Here is a 20,253-nt window from a genome sequence, read left to right as displayed (position 1 = left end):
ACCCAGGCAACCCTAGAATATATAATGACAACCCCTGTGAGTCTTTGCCTAATTAAACTGTATGGGAGGTGAGGAAAGTTGATTAATTACAACTATTTTATTCTTAACCATTCATAACCATTATACAAAATATTATTTTTATCAAATCCTTTATATTTTATATCTCTTATGTGCTTAATATATAAAATAAGTTCGAAAAAAATCCATCCTAACACTACATGCGTACATTCAAAAAACATTACCATTACATCCACATACCCTTAACATTTATGTAGAACATCATGACATTTGAATATAGACACATTACACAGCTTTAGTATTACGCTCAATATTGTATTCGCTATAATGTCATGTTCAGATTTTATTTACACTAATACTATTTTTCTTTAAGTTAGAGAATCCCTCAAAATTCTTTGTTGCTTTTTTCTTCACTATTTTTCTCTGGTTGGAAGATCTCTAAAACATCTTTGTGGCTTTATTCTTCTTCAACGCGTGTTTCGGCAAAGCTGCCTTCCTCAGGAAATGCCACAATTCTTCTTTTTAACGTCCTATATAGTGCCTGTCTCCTCGCACCTAAAATCACAACAAAATTTCCCCTACTGCCAAATTTCTGAAAAAGATTCCTCTTAGGTGTGTTATTCACCCCGGTCAGTTAAAGTCAATGTTCCACTCATTAGTAATATCACCACCATGCAGAGTGCTCGAATTTATACCTCTCTTGTGGTCCTAAAGCATTACTATTTTCATATCCTTCTACTTATATCCCAAGAAATTAGTAAAATATCCTTTGGCAACTTTAACTCCATGTCTCCATGCTTCATGTGATGAACCATTGTGATGTGTCATGCTCTTGAGTACTTCCGTGTTACATGCAACCCTTTTGGTGATCTCTTAATTGTGCATTTTTAGTATTGTGCCCTCTAATGCTAATGAAGTGGTAGGAAAAGGGTTCTCTTGTTTTACTTTACCTGTTGCTGTTTTGTAATGCCCTTATCTTCTGTTAAATTGTGTTTCCTCGTCTGCAATATAGGATACTTCTCCTGCATTCCCTCCTTGGTGGTTCTTTCAGATAATATTGTAGGCACTTAGTTCAATAGGAAGGATGGAGAAGTTTAAATTGTTCCTGTAGGGTTTATCAGCTTCCCCAGGTTTCATCATGACCTCTTTTTTTTAAAAATGCTTTAGTGCTGAATATGACAAATTGTTGTATTTTAGTGTCTCTGGGTTGAGGGCTAAGTCGACACATGTCAGGTTTAACATATCGGATCCAGTCATTGACTGGGCTGTTAAAAATACCCTGCAGTACTGCCTTCACTGACCCTACTTTGGCACAGAATATCTGGTGGTAATACTTAAGGATTTGGGATTTACATACTAGAGCTTGTTTTGCCAATCTAAATTCCAAGGGTATCTAGCCACATCTGATGTAGCAGGGTAGCTGAAATATCATTTTGTAGGTGACTGTTTGCAATCTATCCAACATGGGATCAATTTTAGAAGGGATGGGATTGCTGCTCTTGGTTTGGCCTTAATTACTCTTATGATGGCATCTGCAGGTGGGCTATGCAATTTTGCATTTAGTTTGCAGAGAGCAAATATTAAACTTTGAGATTTGTTTGGCACAGTTGTAATGTGAATCTTGCTGATTCTGGAATCAGCACGACACCAAGATATTTGAAGGTTTTAGTTAATGCAATTCTTGCTGGTCCCAGTTTCTAGACTTTCTTACATTTTATCTTTGAGTTTCCCAAAGGCCATCACATTTGTTTTGTTTGCCGCCAACATATTGCTCTTATTATTTTTATCCAGCTGATCCACTGATCATTGTAGGTCTATTGATGTTTGGTCCAAAATGACTACATTGTCCGCATATTGTAATACTTGAATTTTGTGTTTACCAATCCTAGCATAGACATGATTTAGCCTTTGCAGTTTCAGTCCTCAGGTCCATGGTATGCAGGTTAAACAATAGTGTACCCAGTACACAACTTTGTTTACTGCCTCTGTTTTTATAGATTTTTTTTTATACCCTGCTTTCTTGGTCAAGTTTGATGTGGACCCACATGTACGAGTAGAGGGAAATTATTATTTTAAGTGAAGTGGAAAGGATACACCCATTTGGCTAGCTGTTTCCATGGGATGTGTCAGTTCACTCCATCAAATGCCCTAGAATCACACAAATGTTGGCGGGTTGGGGGAGTCGGTTGATCTACGAGCACGATATGAGAGTCTGACTACATCTATGGTTGATAGTTTAAACCCTGTCTGATAATAGGGTATTAAGTTGGCTTTTTTCTGCCCAGTCTTCTAGATATTTCAATAAAATTATTGTATAGGCTCTGGCACTGAAATCCAGCAGGACTAACAAGCGGTAGGTTGACTGGGTGTTTTGTAGCCCCATTTTTGCGTATTACATTACTGCATCTATTGTGTGATAGTTTTAATTTTAAATCTCTAGCCCCCATGCTACCTTCCTGAGATGCCTTGGACTTTGATCCCTGGCTACATTGACAGTCAAGAGTGGAAAAGGTGTATTTGACAAAGTTTGGAGATTAATAACAGGATGGGTCCTAGCACTCCAGTGGCAAATAAACTCAACCACCATGGTTGGGCTCCAGTAGCCCCTCTCCGCCCTGTGGATGACGAAAGGGGGTTTGACACTCCCCATCTAGAACAGTGTGAGAGTCCAGTCCAAAAGTACACAGGGACCTAGAGTATCTAGAAGAACAAATACTGAATAATGAAAAGCAAGAAAAGAAATTCCTAGGCCAGGACCTGAAATGTAAAAAAAAAAAATGGACGATAATGGTGGGTTTTGTCTTTCAAACAAAATATGGGTTAACTGTTACAAAAATAAAGTTGTGAATGCACTTTTTGCCCCAGAACCACTCTGTGCTATGAATGTCTTGCAGGCATGTGACAAGAGAAACTTGCGGGAGAGCTAAAAATGTTAAGAGAAGAATTGGAAAACGCTAGCATGCATTACACATTACACCATGCATTCAGCAAGCAGTGTCTCCAGTCTGCCAGAAACAATATAACATACGGGAGCAACAGGATGTGCAAGACTTCATGACAGATATTTTGAATAAGCTGGAGGAATGTGGGGTTGGGCAGTGTATTTGTTTTTTTAATCTAAATATGCTTTAGCACAAAAGTGTAACATCTGTGGACCTAAGTGATGTAAAGCAAGAAACATTTGTCTACAGAAGTGTTTCAAAGGAACGCAAAGTGCAGTCTGAATGTCAAACAAAAGACGCAGGCAACAGCATTGTGATATTTGGACAGGTGTTGCACGGAAAACTATAAGAATAAATCAAATGGGGGTACTTAATTACTAAAATTGCTTAGATATAATGAGGATGATAAAAACATTCATGCACAGATGTATCATTTCAAGAACATCCAGATATCGTGGAATGGCAAAACGTATATCATAGTTGCCATCATTTTGCACAATGGGGTCAATATTAGTTCAGACCATATTACAATGACAAAACCATCACAGTGGGGGAGTGTTTGCCCTGAAAGTTGGAGAATGCATATGGACTGTTATTGAAACAGAACTGTTAAACATACCAGTAGCTGGATAGGGATCAGAAAATAGAGAACCTTTTTAAAACCGAAAATGTATTACACATTGTTTTGTGGCCTGCCTAGTATTGGAAAAACAAGAAAGAACACATTTAGGAAAGATAGATTTGTAAAAAAAACTTGAAGACAAAGATGTACAGTTACTAAAAAGGAAAAACGAGTGTGGCAAAAGTTAATAGGTCAGTAGTATAAAAAACATGCATATGCTGACATGTTAACTACAGTAACTGACCTTCAAAAAAGCTAATTCCTATGGGATTTTTTTCAACCCAAAAGATTATATCCTTCAAAAAATGTTTAACAATTATGAGCACAATTAGGTGTAACCGTTTTGTAAAGCTCAACAACTGTGCAGCTGAAAAGTTCCAATATTTGAATTTGAGGAACAAAAAACCTCATCCTTATTTATGTCTAAAAATAACTTTTCCTGTTTGCCGTTTTTCAGTGTGGAACGTAAAAAAAATGGGATAAATATAAGTAAAAGTACAGAACAGTAAATCTAATTTAAAAAATAAGCAATGAAATGTAGTGTCGTTTTTCAGTGAGGAACGTGAAAAAATAGGAAAAATATAAGTAAAAGGAAAGTACATAACAGTAAATCTCATAAATCTTTTTAAAAAACAATGGAATTTAGTGAAAAACACAATTAAAACCTTAGCTGTGGTTACGGTGCGTCTCAAAAGCTTAAAATCATTCAAATGTGCCACTTATAGTTCACAGCATAAACCATAGCTCACAAAACCGCCTGTTCTGCTTATTACACCAAATATGACATCACTAATTATATTATGAGGTACATAATATACACTAGTGACCTCGCTAATAGTATCACTGTTCTTAAAAATATTTCATTATATGAGATAATATACAACCAACGGGGAAAACAAAAACAAGGTCGTGAGAAAATGTTATAACATATAAAATAATTAATTTGATAATGGTACACAAATTAAATAAAACACCTCACACATACAAAAAAATAAACATGATTACGTAATACATTTGACCAAAACAAAAATCAAATGGCAACAACATGAAAAAAAACAATGTGAAACAAAAGTCAAAAGTAATTCATCACTAGCAGCAAAGCTGGGTTCATCACTGCTGGCAATAGATCTACAAAAATATAACATAAGACAACATTCAAACACCTGATAATGAAATACAAACAGTTTTCTTTAGAAGAAGAAAAAATGCATGAAAAAAATAATTGTATTGGACATTATGGACAACTAATAAGACACAAATAGGGAAAAATTGCAATAACAAAAATTAGGAGCACATCTAAAAGGCTAAAAAAAGAAAAAAAGAAAACGATAATGTTGGAAAAAAAGAAACGTAAACAGAATTTTTTTGTGCTCAGGAATGAGGGGTCTCGAGAAATGTGAGATTTAAACTGGTACAATTTAACTTCCTGCATTGACCCTATATTACATCATTTGTATGGAGTAAGATATACCCGGAGAGATTAGCCGTATGTCCTTGGTGCAACACAGGGAGCATATCCTTCAGCCTCTCTCTTAACTCTTCCCAGGTATTCGTTTCCCATGCCGCTCTAGCCTTAGTCACTATTCTGTGACTATCTGACCTCATGACTCTATACATGTCACTGCGTGTCGGGTTGAACGTAACTGCCGAACTATCTCAAGACTTTGTGGTTGTCTGTGCAGCCAGGAACCCAGGAACTCCTTTGCGTTCCAGCCAGTTTTGCATATTGCAAAAAAGATGACAAGGCCCCTCACTGCAAGCCACCTGTGCCTCCTGAAAAGTGATGAACGTGTACCCGGGATAAATGAGTGCTCTACGGAAAGTCACACAGGTAAAACAGATGGAACAATGTAAACATCCTCTAGCACACATTTACTGTGTCTTGCTTGCACAGTAGCAATAAGGTGTCTGACATTGTATTCATCGGTCCTTTTTACGACCACAGGGTCTCATCTGCAATCATATACTATCTACCTTAGTATATAATGGTTACGTAACATTCGTGGATACTCAAGAGGAAAAAATAATATATATCACCTTTTACCAAAGGTGCACATTGTCTAAGTGAAGACAACAGACTAGTTTTAGAATTTTACAGCTAAAACGCTAATCAGAAAATAAATGTTAGGAAACAGGATAAACACCACAAGTCTATACTTGACTTTTAAAAATGACCAAATTATTTAACACAGATCACAGCCACCTAGAACCCGGCCTAGTGTACAAAGGGTAATAAACAAGAAATGTGCTTCTGTTTCCTCTATCACTGACACCAATGTCCCTGCTTCCCAGCAGAGCCCAGATACAAGTAAATAGTGATTGTTTACAGTGTGATAATTTGATAGATGTTAAAAAGATGAGAAGTTGAAACAGTGGATAATGGGCAGGATATGTTAACTGGACATAATGGACGCTGATCTGATGTGTTAAGTGGATATAAAGGATACTGGTTAGGGTTTGCTCACTGGGCACGATGGGAGCTATATGTGATGTGATCGGTTCACGCGCACATGCTTGCAAAATATAAAACCATAGTCTACATGTGGCATCATGAGGGTCTTGCACTACACTACAATGACTGTGAGCTCTGCTAGTACCAGAATACTAAGTATTCAATAAAACAGGATTAAGTAACTAATTACCGACCAAAACAGGGGTAAGACTAAAAAAAGACTTCAGTGGTAACTGAAAACCTCCAATTCCTTTATTAGTTGCTAAATTCAGATGAGTGCGCGTATGTGGCCTTTCCGCTACTATTGTAGAAGCAATTATCGTGCTCGGTACAAGCAGGAAATTCAGCCGGGCTCCCTGCTTCTCTCCCATAGCCGCCCTTGAGGAGCGCGCAGAAGGCCCGCTTCGAGGCGGTCAGCAAGTGTGTGCCTGGCAGCCACTTCCATCAGAATGGCCGCCAGTTTAGCACTGGCTTCATAATTCGCCACAAAATTCTAAATAAGGCTCCAAAACACTTCGTTGTAATAAAAACATTTAAAATATGATAAACGTACTGCATAAAAGAAATGACACGGACATTTGTAAATATAGCGCAACTGGCGTGTCATTAATCCAGATAGCTTTAGTTAACTCCAAGACCCTTTCCACACTTTTTTTGATGTGTAATAAAACTGGATTATGTAAAAGCAATACGATGAATTATACATGTCATTAATGCAACTTTAAAACGTATAAAGAAGTGACATTAACAAGCCCACGAGATACTGACAGCCAGATTGTGGGTCCCTGCGTCTGCTGTAGGGCCTGTTAAAGCTGTTTCACTGGGCGCGTTACATGCTGGGGATTCAAAAGCGGTAATTTGTGCGTGTTGTTTGTGAGACCAGATAAAGCCGCTACTTCTTAGTTGCGATAAGAAACACTGACTTTCATCAAGCTCTCAAACACTGGAAAATTAAAAGCGCCTCAGTACCACAGGAATCAATATTGGCCATCAAACGCCGACGTATTCATCCGTGCAGCTCGCAATCACTCGGGAGCGCGCGAAGAGCTGACTGGAGCGGTGTTAAATCCATCTTGACAGCGCCCTCAGCATTACTTTCGCAACGCTTGGCTCCGCATAAAGCGCGCTCAGTGAGAAAAGCAACGCAAGCAATGACGCCTGGGACGCCATTTACATGGATAGCATCCCTCTCTTGAACTTTGCCGCTTTTCATTCTCTCGTTTTCAGAATGTCACACAGAGTACCTTAGGTTACTAGGAAGCATCATTCTGAGGTCTGCGTTATGGTATATTACAGACCTGCCCGTGAAGAGAATAATTTGTTTCAGTTAATCAAAACCAAAAACCATCACAATTTTTAACCTTTCGTATTTAACTCTCTCTCTCTCTCTCTCTCTCTCTCTCTCTCTCTCTCTCTCTCTCTCTCTATATATATATATATATATATATATATATATATATATATATACACACACACACACATACACACACACACATATACATACATAAAATTAGAAAAATAATTGAAACATTAAATATGATCTTCTAAAAGGACTCCTAAAAATGACTAAAAAGTCAGGTCAGTATATTACAGATCAGCCCACCTTCAAAAAAATATTCACTGTGTGAGGAAGGAGTAAGGAACACGGAAGTAAGAGCCTATGAAGGGGGTAGGCGTAGAGCCCATCACTGTCTTACCAGCCTTGGAAGGGCACTAGACAGAGGGCTGATGGAGAGCCTAGCAGCGTCTTTGTCCCAGGCACAGCATGAACAGCTTTTCCTAACCCTGACTGCCCCTAACGACCCACAACCCTCACAGCAAATCAACAAATACTAAAGATTCTGAGGACGTTGCTGGGGTCCTGGGGATACTGCAAGACCCATGAGGGACATCAGCTGTACAGACCCTTTAGACAAGGATAAAACCTCTCTGGGCAAGGGCTTCCAGCTTACCCGGTCTTCCAACCTATGACATTGGCTCTTCAGCTGGGGACTGGGTGAAGAGAGCCCATACTGTGCGGCCTACAGTGACATCATGTTAGTTGGCAGGTCTGGATATGATAGCTATTTTCAAATGAGTGTATGCCGTAAACAATTGGCAGTGAAATGATGTAAAAAGGTCCTCTCATCCATCCACCTACAGGTAAACAGATGTTAACAAACAGGGCATTCTGAATAGTACATACTTCAAATAACACTCTCTGTTTATAGAACTCAATATAGTGTAAGCAGCATGGCTAAAATGTGATCTAGTTTCTATAGACTTCTACTCACCTGCGCAGCTGCGTTCTGAACCATCAACTTGCTGAGACGTTTACAAAAGCGTGGTGAATGCCTTTCCCATAGTCAAAATATAATTGAACCTAAAGCATTTACAACAGCTAGATGCAAAAAACATCACCGCATGGCAATATTCTTCTGGTAGTTTTATGAATCACTGGGGTTGCCTCAGCAGGTCTGTAAACCTCTATTAAGCCATCCTGCTTCAGACAATGCGCAAGTACTGGTCTACTGGGTTCGCAGAAAATGTGATTAGCACATAAAATGTAACAGTTTCTTAGTTTCCACTTGTAAAAATGACTGAATAGAGACAATACTTTGAAAGCCTGTCAGACTATCTCAATGGTACATTCATTTCTATTGATCAGACGGCCTTTATGCTGGAGCTCAGCAAATTTGTGGCAGATTATCTTTAAATGTGCCACTATAGACTAACCAAATGCTTTGAATTTAATAATTAGGCCTTGTGCATCCCTGAAGAACTTTAGATGAATACAGCGCTGGGGCCAGATAGAAAAGAGTGCATGACCTCATTAAAGACCACAGAGCGGCGATGGCAGCACCACTTGACATCATCTCCAACTACTAGAAGAGGGATTGAGAACGTGGATGGACAAGAATGCAGAGAGTCACTCCTCAGAAAAGTTGGAGTAGGCTGACAGCTTCAGGTCTTTCAGTCTTATCTAGCTTGTGGCCAAGTTTACTGAATTGCAAAAAGATAAAACTAGATACAAATAAAAAAAAGATTAAAAAAATAGATAAAAATACATCAAGATTGGATAAAAGAACATCTTAAAATCAACAGAATGCAGACTCAGTAACAACATGGTTTTACCACAGGGAAACCATGTGGTACAAATTTCACAGAGTAGGAATGACTGAGAAATTAAGGATGTGGATGATTGAACAATCTAGTTGGATATCAACAATGGGCACTTTTACAACCAAAAGCTGGCAGTGGAGAAGTCTCTGCAAAACGTTGACAAGGAGTAAGCTTCTGCCAGCATGAGAAGAGCAGCGAAGACACTAGTTGACTGAAATGACTGGTTATGATTAGATGCTGGGTACAGATAAGACAAGCAGAAGAGTATCCGAATTCTTATTAGCAGCTGCACCAAACGTGAAGTACAGGTAGGTCCTCATGTCCCAAACTTCCATACATCTCTGGTCTGACTTAGTGTATTAAAAACATTTCAAGAAGCCACCGCCCTGTCATAGCAACAGAAAGGAGACATTTATTTTACTACAGGCAGTAAAATGGCAGCCCCTAAGGTTTCAGGGGCGCTGAGGTTCTGTGCAAGGCTTGCTTGCTGCAGTGACAAGCCACAAGGAACATAAATTCTCGAGCCTTTGGGTATAGTACAGCAGTGTGGGGCGGCCACTGGGATATTGTATCTAGTTCATTATGAATCATAGATCACATGGAATGTTTAGCAGAAGTAACGTTAACACGGAGAATGGTTTCCTTACAATGTAAAGGAGTAAACCATACCTTGGAAATGATGAGCCAACCTTGTGACACAGCACAGAATACATCCAGAAGTACATAGGGTGGTTCTGCCACTATTGTTTCAAAAGCTTTAAAGCTCCCATCAGATGGAGAATAATCAACTAATTAGTTAAAAACAATAAAAGGGAAGATTTTTTGGTGTAATAGTATGGAGGTGGTGAGGTCGTTCTCAGCAGTAACATTAGAATACATATTTTTTGCAAAACTGGCAGACATGCAGGCAGCAACCCTCATAAAAGCGGCAGACCAAAAGTAATTAATTAAACATATCAGAGGCTCAAATGGAGTCCCCATGGCAGTGAACAGGCCGGAGTAGGGGGTCAAAATTAGTCGAGCACTTCTTATCTGTCCAAAAAGACAAATGCAATAGTGGGTCATTAAAATAAGACTATTGGCGTCCTAATGATTTTGAATTTAAGATTAAGTGGATGAAAGTCAGAACAGAGAATACTGTTTTTCAAAAGGTCATGTACTAAGTTTTTAAATTTGTATTTCACTTTATTTATTATATGTATATAATATAAACCACTTTTAGCTAAAGTGGTAGTTAACTGCAACAACAACAAGGCGATAGATGGAATGCTTGAATTATTCTCAGCCATTGGCAATTCATTGTTTTCATCCACCATGCCACCTCAATTTAGACCCAACATATGCAAACCATTCTTGACCCTGCTCGAGTGGGAACAGTCCAGCCAGGAACTGCCATGTCAGGTCCTCTCTGAACCAGAATACAAGCAACCTAGGACCAGTTTTGCTCTTGATAAGGGATCATCAGCCAAGTATAGCTTGTTTCCAGTGGCACGGTGAGCGCAGGACCCATGTCTGGGTTTACCTGTCACACTTAGGGTGTCAACAGCAACAACAACAAGATGACGGATGAAATGCTTGAATTAATCTCAGCCACTGACAATCGCTCTGGGCTGCCCAGATGTGGGTCTCGTGATCACTGTGTCGGGTGAGAACTATTCCTCACCCGGGGCATAAGCGAGGGACTAGGTCAGCCTGATGGGAGTGGCTTCACAAAAATGCAATAATTTGAATTTAAATGGTGTGCTTATGCTGTGGCCCAGGGTGGGTTCAGCATATCACCATTCACCAAACTTTTAAGGGGTAGGGTTGGCCGATATTGACAGTGCATGGGTGGGAACATCTGAAGCACTCCCTTTGCGCCTTCACACTACTGTTTAGGCTTCTTAATTGGATAATAGAAGCTGGGGTAGTGAGCTGTGGAAGAGTTTGGCAACTCCTAATTCTGGAATAATCAGCACACAGCAGGTGTGCTGTAGTCCACATGGTGGCTGTTTATTGGTCAGGACAGGACGGACACCATGAATCTGCTCCTCATTGCTATCCAGGTTTGGAGTAGGTGCTTTGACTCAGTGGTTCCTTCAGCTTCTAGAAATTGCTTTTGCTTTAGTGAATATATATTAACTTTGCTCAGTCTGGGACAGTCAGACACGAGAATTCACTTTGCCTCAAGGCACCATCACCTCACTTGTCTATCAAGCATGCCTGCTTAATGGGTTGAGTCAATAAGGCCTGGACTGTAATAATCTTTTGCCACCTTCCATTTGTGTTAAAGGACATTTAGTCAGCTACTATTGAGCCCCGAGATCAGGATCTCTTGGTACAGTTTTTGGTTAAACACTTTTGCTCGATGGCTCTGACATCTACTCTTTGCCCAGTGGAGCTGTGGTTTCCGAATTATATAGATCCATTATTGATGGTCCAAATATAGATTTAAATTGGTGTTGTTGTTTAAAACATCCAATCTGTGTTAGCCAGGGGAAAGAAGTGCCTTGTGATACACTGCCAATAATTGTTTTATGAACGCTTGAGCAGATTGATAAATCATTTATTGGCTTCATGGCACCCTCAGGAGCCCAGAATCAGCATTTCCAGTCAAGTCCAGAGTTTTTAGCACACAAGAATATAGATGGCTGTAATGGTTTAGTGGTAAGACAACTTTTGTTTGACTGGGAGGGCATCTTGGTGGTGTGTGTTTTGTGGACGGAAGGGTGAGTGGCCCTTTTGGGTCATTTGTTGTAAGAACTCAACGAAGGTACAACACTTAAGCGTTAGGCGACAGTGTGTATAAGTTGCACTGTTTATAAAAGATTAGGCTGTGCAAACACGTTGCAAAGGCAAGGTCAAAGCTGAATGTACTGACTACATTGACACCCAACTCTCATGGTACCACATTCACTTAGACTAGCTGTTCACAGATTGATGAACTGTTCCTCTCCCAGATCTAGGCTTTAAAACAGTCAACAGCAAGAAGACACATGGTCCGCTTCTCGGGAGACGGGACAATCACTTATGAGTCACAACAACTACATTCTAATACGCCATGTATGTCTGATTGCCATTCTTTCACAGTGCCTCATTCTCAGCATCCCATTAACTAAGCTCCAAAAAACATGGAGAAACTGTATTGAAATTAAAAACTTTGGATCATGTAGGAGGTGCACAATAAAAGAGACATAGGAGCAATTATCTTATATAGTAGGCCCTTGGCACAGCTTATATAGAGCCTGGTGCTGGTGCTGTTCAGCTGTGTGTGGCAGGTCAGCCACAACTGTTTACGTGTGAGTCAGCGTCTATGAGTAGCTCTTCTGTGCCAGAGAGTAACTTGCCTCCCTCTTGCTGCATTTGACCACAGCGAGTCCTCTACACTGGATTCATAAATATTAGTGATGTTTGTTTCTCCCTGTTTGGGGGTGGGGAGGACTGGGATGCAAATGGCCATTCATCTCAGAGAGTGCAGGCTTGTCTGATGAGTAGAGGGGACTTAAAGGATGCTGGGTCTGCATACTGGCAATCCCTGCACTGTTCTCTCTCTGGGTCTTGTATTCTGAGATTACTCACTTCTTTTGTTTCACCAAGGTACCACCTGTTTAGCCCAGTCACACCCTTTACTTCTGCTCCACTCTACTCTCCACTCTACTCCTCTGCACCCTTACCTCTCCAGCCTCGATTCTCCACTCCTGTCTCTACTGCACTCCTGTCCCTCCTCTACCATTTCCTTCTTCCGCTTTGCCACTCCTCCACTTTACTCTCAACCCCTCAGTTGTACCTGCTGCACGCCTCTTCTCTGTTTCTCTCCCACTTTCTTATTCCCCCTCTGCTCTTTTGCCCTTACTTGCTCACCTCTCCTCCACTGAGCCAGTCTTCCTCTCTTCTCCTCAGTCTTCTCACTGTAAGCCTCCACTATCTTGCCAAGCCCATTTTTCACTTACTGCTGTCTCCCATCACCCCTCTCTGCTACCACCTCTGCTGTCCCCGTCTGTAGGCCACACCTTCCCTGCCCATATGTTCATCACGTCTCCTACTCACTGTCACCCTACGTCCATGTGTCACGTGCCGTTCTAACAAAAGTAAGTGAGGCTACATATATTCCAGCTCTGTGTGATTAGCTTATCCAATTCAGGTTCTTTGCATTCTGGGATTCGTATTTCTTTTTCTTGTATAAGGGGATTTAGAAAACACCAAGTTCTAGCATGCAAATAAAAAAAAGCTAGAATCATATAGACGTGGGAAACTCTGCAGGGCTGACCTGGGTATTGGCTTGGGCTTACGCCCCACAACCTTCAAATTTCACCAGTCACCAAAGGAGGGAAAGGACAAGAAAGGACATATATTTTAAAATACATAATGGTATATTACTACAAAAAGAACATACAATATGTATGCCAATAAGACATCAGAGGCAACTCAGACCAGCTATAAATATATATGCTTATTTTGCCAAAGTATGTATATCTGCCTAGAATGCACAACCGTAAAAAGCAAGGGGGTCATAGTATCCACTGTGGTGAAGGTTCAAAACAGACTCAAGACTGAAAGTCTTACTGGAACTGTGTAAACCAGCAATTTAAAATTGGGGTGTTAACCATTTTCTTTCGGCCACCAAAAGAAAGGAAACAATAACATATATGAAACATAGAAGGTATTAATCTGAGACCAATCTCTTTGCTTCCATTTTTCGCCAAAGTGGCTGAAAAACTTGAATGATCAGCTGATGGATTTTATTGAAACAAAAGAGTTACTTCATCAAACACAATCAGCCTTTCATCCCTACTTTAGTATGGAAACCACCTTGTTGCTAGCTTCTGAATCTATGAGACAGATAGTGGATGAGGGGGAAAACTGCAGCCCTGATCATATTAGACTTAAGCACAGCATTTGACACTGTCTACCACAGTACCGTATTGGAATGGTTGTGGAAGTACGGTGTGGGTGAGCTGGCCCTACGGTGACTAGCCTCCTTCCTCCAGAATCGCACCTTTCAGGTGGTTCAACAGCCATTTTGTTCAGAGACGGTGTCACTGTAGAAGAGGGTATTGCAAAGCTCAGCTCTGAGCTGTACTTTATTAAATCTCTATATGTGTCCCCTTGCCGACGTCATTGAGCGCCATTGGATTTTATATTGTTTCATACGCAGATGACACACGGTTTGTCATTTCTCTCTCCAGGATGGAGGAACATTTGCAGCACAGCTTAAATGTTGTCTGAGTGAGCATGCACAATGGATGTCCCAGAGCTGCCTCAAACTTAATGGGGCAAAACGGAGATCCTGCTAGTGGGGAAAAAGCCTTTAATTTGGTCCCCTGCTTGATGGCTGGAGGTCCTAGGGCCTTTACCAGTGCCTCAGGTGAAAGGGAAGCATGTTGATGTCTGGTTCGACACCAAGTTATCTTTCAAAAATCAGATTTCCTGCTTGGCAGGAAAATGTTTTGGCGTTCTTAAAATTCTAAGTAAATTAATTGGTTTTCTCCCGTTGGAGTGCAGGAAATCTGTAATTCAAGCCTTAGTGATTTCATGGCTAGATTACTGTAGCGTACTGTATCTTGGCATAGCACAAGGCCGTTCGCTAAACTTTAGAGTGCAAAATGCAGCAGCTCGCCCTCTGCCCAATATTCCGACTCGGGCGACTACGGGGTCTGCTCTTTAGTTAAACTGGCTCTCTATTAGTAAGAGAGTCCACTTTAATGCTTTTTGTTTCTGTCAGAGAATCCTGAAATGGAAAGGCCTCCAATATCATCATCATTTGGAAAAAAGGTATGTTCCGAACAGAGACCTGAGATATTCCAGTGCGTTTCGTGTAGTCATTCCTAGAATTTCAAGAGCGTGCATGGGGCGGGGGGGGAGGTTGCTCTTTTAGCTTCCATGTTTCTAAACACTGGAAGGCCTTCGCCTCTGATCTAAGGTTGGAAACCTCTGAAGTTGTTTTACGAAATAAACTTATGACATGTTTTTTAAGCAATTTTAACATTTCTGTTCTTAGCCCTGAGTGGAGCGGGCTTTCTGTTTTGCTGTCAGCGCTGGGACACTCCGTCTGGAGTAATCATGTGCTTTACAAATTATTTATTATTATTATTATCTAAGATACTTTTACAGCATTAAAAAGTCATGTGTGTGCCCCTGAAAGTTCACACTTGGGCAAATAAAAAAAAAAATGATCACAGCTGTGTGGAGGGTAAGCACTTTTTTGTGGAGCAACTTCTACATATTTTTGTAGAAGCACAAAACTCCTTCCCAATCAAAACATGTACTCATGTCTCTTAATATGTGGACGAGAAAGTCAGTCTCTAGTGATGCTCACATAATAGTCTGGAGACAACTGTGCTGTCAAGCCACACCAAAACCAGCAAGACAAGTAAGTAGGTCTGTGTTTAACCCAGAACAGAAGCAGTCTAACGGTAAAATTGTCAGATATACACTTGACTCTAAATTCAAAAGAGAGCTGGCACATAGGAGTACCAGTCCTTATATTTGGAAGAGACCTTAGAAACTAGTTTTCAACTATAGCAAGTAATTTGCCAACTCTATTCAATATAATTTATGTAAGCAGTACTGATATATCTAAAAGGTACCTAAACCTAAAAAATTGTGAGCATGCAACGATTTACTACTAAAAATTCTTTGCTTGTTGTTGGTAATACGACATATTAAGTTAAAGTATATAACTGTACATAAAGAATACTGGAAGAAATGCCATGGGTACATGCAGTATCTTGCCCACACTAGGTCTCACTCAGGCATCAGCAGTCAATTGCATCGCATCAGGCCTTTACTCAACAAACTATGAAGGGATTAAAAAAAACAAAAAAAACACAGAAGACGAATCCTAGGAGCCCAAGCCACAAAGCAGTTGAATTGTGTGAATTCAACCTCGAGGCCAGAATCCAGAACACTGTGCTTCAGGAAACTCCTACATGATCTTATTAAGAAGGACCTTTGACATGACCACAGCACTGATTTAAGCAAGGGTAATACCCTAAAGATGACTGGACTCCAGCTAACACACAATCATAGACTTTCATATCAAACTGTAGAGTGACTTCAAGTATACGTGAAGTGACGTGCAGCAACGTATACATCGTTTAAATATCCCTTAAGTCCCATGTATGTGTTCCTGCTAATCATAAACCCCTTGGAAGAGACTATGCTTTTTGTTTGAAAATACACTTCTTAAAAGAACCCTGTGCACAGAGCCACACACTAAACAAGAATCTGCAGCATCAGTAGAACACAGTAGGTCTGATAGCGATGCCTGGATTATTCTGGGTAAAAAAAAAAAAAAATCAATAACCGCAAATCCTACTATTGCTTCTAAAACTCTTACCTGGAGCATATCTGACACAAAGATTTCAGGGAAATGGCAGGCATGTAGGTTAAGGCTGCATTGTAACATAGCAACAGGAACGACAACACTTCAAACCTGTAACACAGAATATAAAGTTTAAATTATACATAACTTATTTCAGAGGCACATAAGTAACTGTTAGAGTACGTTCTACTTCATACTTGATAAACTGCAGCAGACAAGTATAAAAAAAAACTAAAGGACACTTGCTATCAAAAACAACAAGGGTTATTAATACATTGCAGATCATCAAGTACTGTATCGAGAATGTGAACTAGGAGATAGGTTTGAAAAAAATAAATAACACAATGCAATTTAACAGGTGTGATGGGCAATGTGGTGCACCAGCATACATATGTGTGAACATGAGCCCATGTAGGTGGATCTGTGTGTTTGTTAAAGAGACAGAGTTTATTAAAGCACAACCTTCAGCAGGCAGGGCAATCAATAGGCAGGACAACTAATACTTTAATACTTCATGCAACAAGGTTGAAGACTTAAATGTCCAAGTGGAAAGAACAGTTACTGTCAGATATCCTAAAATTTCAGAACAATTCAGGACTTTGTGGCAGTTTTGTATTAAGTGGTACAATATTAATGAAAGCCGTCATCATAATCATGCAAAAATGTCTGCAAGCTATCATTTCAAAGAGTGAAGAAGAAGTTCGGCTCAGGCTTCCAAGCCCTTTGTCAAGTAAAACATAATTACAGTGTTACACTTAAGCAAAGTTTACGGCAATCTTAATTTTCACTGTTTGCTTTTCTTTCTTTTTTAGAGAAAACATTTAAAACACTGTAGTTACGTTTCTCCTGACAAAGGGCCTAAAAGCCATAAACATAGTCGAGAGCCGCATATTTTCATGGAAGAAAATGAAATGGATTAAAACTAACAAGGGAGATTGATTTAAATAAGCAAGCTTATTTATTACATATATGGCGTACCTCAAAGATGCAGTTCAACAATGGCATAAATGGTCTTGGGTTGCCCGAGTTTCTGTTAGCCTTTTATTACATGTAAGTCAACCTTCAGGTAGGCCCTAAGTAGCCCATATGGCAGGTTACTGTATAACTGAAAAGTTGAACACGTACTTTTAAGTTTTACAGGTCCTGGTGGGGATAAAACTTCTAAATTGGATTTTTACTACTGGCCTACCCCTCCCATAGGAAAACAATGGAGGTTCCTTGTTACATTTAATAAGCTGTAATTTCTAATCGGCAGCAGGTGGCTAAGTCAAATTTGGGGTCTATGGAAATGTAACGATTAACTCTCTTTAATGGTAAAGTCAGATTTTTCATTACAATTTTGAAAATGCTGTTTTTCAGAAGGTTGGCATTTTCCTGCCCTAAGCCCTTTTGTGCCTGTAGCCTGACTTGGGTCATGTGCCTGGGTGTAACTGACAGTTAGACTTTGTGAATTCTTTCTAGACAGTCAGACAATAGAAGGATTGGGTGCGCCTAGATGGGCCATCCGCCTGCAAGAATGGGGGTTGGTGGGGGCAGAGCTCAGCATAGGCTCATTTACACATAAATAGCATGTGTTCTGCCATCATGTAATGGGCCTAACACCCTCACATTTTACTGCTGGATGCTAATCTAAAGGAATTGTCTTTACTTCTGGTGGGCTCACCTGGTGCAGGACTGTAGCCTGTCTTTGTAACACAAAAACTTTGCAAGCAGGGGGCCAGACCCTGGTGGTGGTCACGGTCTTGGAACACCGTGGGCCCTCTCTATGGAGAAGAAGGGGGTCAATAAAATGTCTTGATCCAGATCTCTAAGTACATTACCAGGTCCGTGCTCTGTATCCTTTCTGGGAGGATCCTATTTTTTAGATAGCTCCTGTGGAAGAGATCCTCAGAATCCTCTGCTTTCCCTTCTAAATAACGCACATAGCCTGTTAAAACGACCATCCTTTACACATGTCTGCAGATCTTGAAGTGTTCACTCGGTGAGGGTGACGTCATCAGTCAGCTTTTTGTGGCTGCATGGAGGAACTCACCTTGATGCCCACCATGTCAATTTACGTCTCCAATCAGGTACTCAAGGTTTTGATGTCACTCAAGATAACTTATAGTTTTTAGGGCATAGCCAATTTTTTGTGATAGAGGGGATGGTGCTCCACTAACGCTTGGGGGAAGGGGGGTGGTGTGAGCAGGTCAGGTCTCTGCCAGGTTGAGCATAGGAAGTGGATCTGATGCACCCAATCACAATACCATGGCAAAATAGTACAGAAGTGCATAACACCAGCAGCTCAAGCTGGCAATAATTGTTGTGGGCCCACTAGCAGCAGCACAATGTACACAGGATACCTGTGATGGTCCAGGTTGGTCACTACCACAGTTAGCTTGGAGATACTGTTGCGAGTTGCGAGAGCGTGAGTGACATACCATACTCTTTCCCAGTACTGCTGGGAAATCGTGGTTCTTAGAGCAAATGTTGGCGGGCTAGGGCAGGAAAAGCATGAACCGCACAGAGCCCCCAGAGGTAGGATCTAAATTCCATCAGCTGTATTGATACAATAGCAGAGAGGCAAAGGGTATAGCCCTTGCATTTGTTGCCCCAGCACGTTTCAGTAAAGCCAATGTCACCTTCAACAATACACACTCTTCACCCTAATAAGGAGTCAAGGCAGGTTGTCCAGGTGGTAGGGATCAGTAGGTCCCAGGTCCAGATCTGTGGTGTGAGATCACTCCTCATAGGTGGGTCTCCACTGGCCTTATGCCCCTGTGTTGTTCTCCTAAGCAGCCCCAGCAGTAAACCCTCTGATGCCATGTCTAGATTCCTCAGCACCCATATCAGTAGCACACTCCATCTGCTAACCATGCATGTCCCAGGGCTCAGGTTGTTACTTGTGAGAAATACATCAGGAAGTAAGGTCACATGGTGGGCCATTCCCATTCACCAAGAGACAGCTGCGATCACGTTAAGCAAAGAACCCTGGTGATGGGTCAAATGTTTAAGTTGAATGATACTGGTGAGAGTGCAGTGTTGCGGTAGAGAAGATATTTAAAGTAGATGAAGTTGTAGACACTCTTTGTTTTTGTTGATTGCAGCTGTTAGGGGGGAGAAGATCCACTCTAGGACTCACCTGGAGGTCCCTGCTCAGTCTCTTAACCTCCTTTACAGTATTGAGTGGTCAACTATATCACATGCAGAACACAGGTCAAGCTTAGTTGAATAGAACTATACCAAATTAGGCAGAAAGTGCGATTTTTGTGATTTGGTGTAATTCCATTATGTTGTTTTTGAGAAATTAAGGCTCAAAATATTTGTATATCTCACGATGCAGAGGGCTGAATAATCTAAAATATCTTAAGATATGATCTAACTGAATTCCACCTTAGCAACAAAGACGTGGAAACAGCCATGTTAGGACTCAGAGGCTATGTCCCACTTCCTACATAAAGGTTATAAAAAGCATAAGGGGGCAGGCTACCCTGCCCCTGAGGCCTGGTGGGCGAAGGTCTCAGAGGGACTCCCCAGGTCCCTAACCTTCAATTTTTTTTTCCTTTTGAAATCCGCACCGTGGAGGATCAGTGGAGCCAATAAAAAAATACCCTTTCTAAAAATGAGCCCCTAGTGGAGGGTCAGGTCCCTGGGATGTTGCTGGATATATTTTTTTATTGGTGTGTGGGGTATGCACCTCCCCCTCCCTGAGCCTTTGTTAGGCCCTAGATATACAAATTTGTTTTATCTTCAATTTCTCTTAAACTACTGAGCAGAGGTAACACATAAACAAAGCGTAACTTGTGCACAACTCCGTCCAACGGTTTTGGCTGCA

At 40.7% G+C, this 20,253-nt stretch overlaps 1 protein-coding gene across 3 annotated transcripts in view; it reads right to left on the bottom strand.

Moving 5' to 3' along the window:
- Positions 1-20,253, bottom strand: part of HYCC1 (hyccin PI4KA lipid kinase complex subunit 1) — a 361,690-nt gene that overhangs the window by 130,856 nt on the left and 210,581 nt on the right. For all 3 annotated transcript variants that reach the window (XM_069211534.1, XM_069211535.1, XM_069211536.1), the window contains exon 7: positions 16,455-16,550. In XM_069211534.1, the coding sequence (XP_069067635.1) occupies positions 16,455-16,550 (96 nt within the window). The remainder of the gene's footprint in view (positions 1-16,454; positions 16,551-20,253) is intronic.

The sequence above is a fragment of the Pleurodeles waltl genome, chromosome 10, assembly GCF_031143425.1.
Source record: "Pleurodeles waltl isolate 20211129_DDA chromosome 10, aPleWal1.hap1.20221129, whole genome shotgun sequence".
Lineage (NCBI taxonomy): Eukaryota > Metazoa > Chordata > Amphibia > Caudata > Salamandridae > Pleurodeles > Pleurodeles waltl.
The sequence above is the reverse complement of the archived record's forward strand: the minus strand, read 5'-3'. Positions and strand labels throughout refer to the sequence as shown.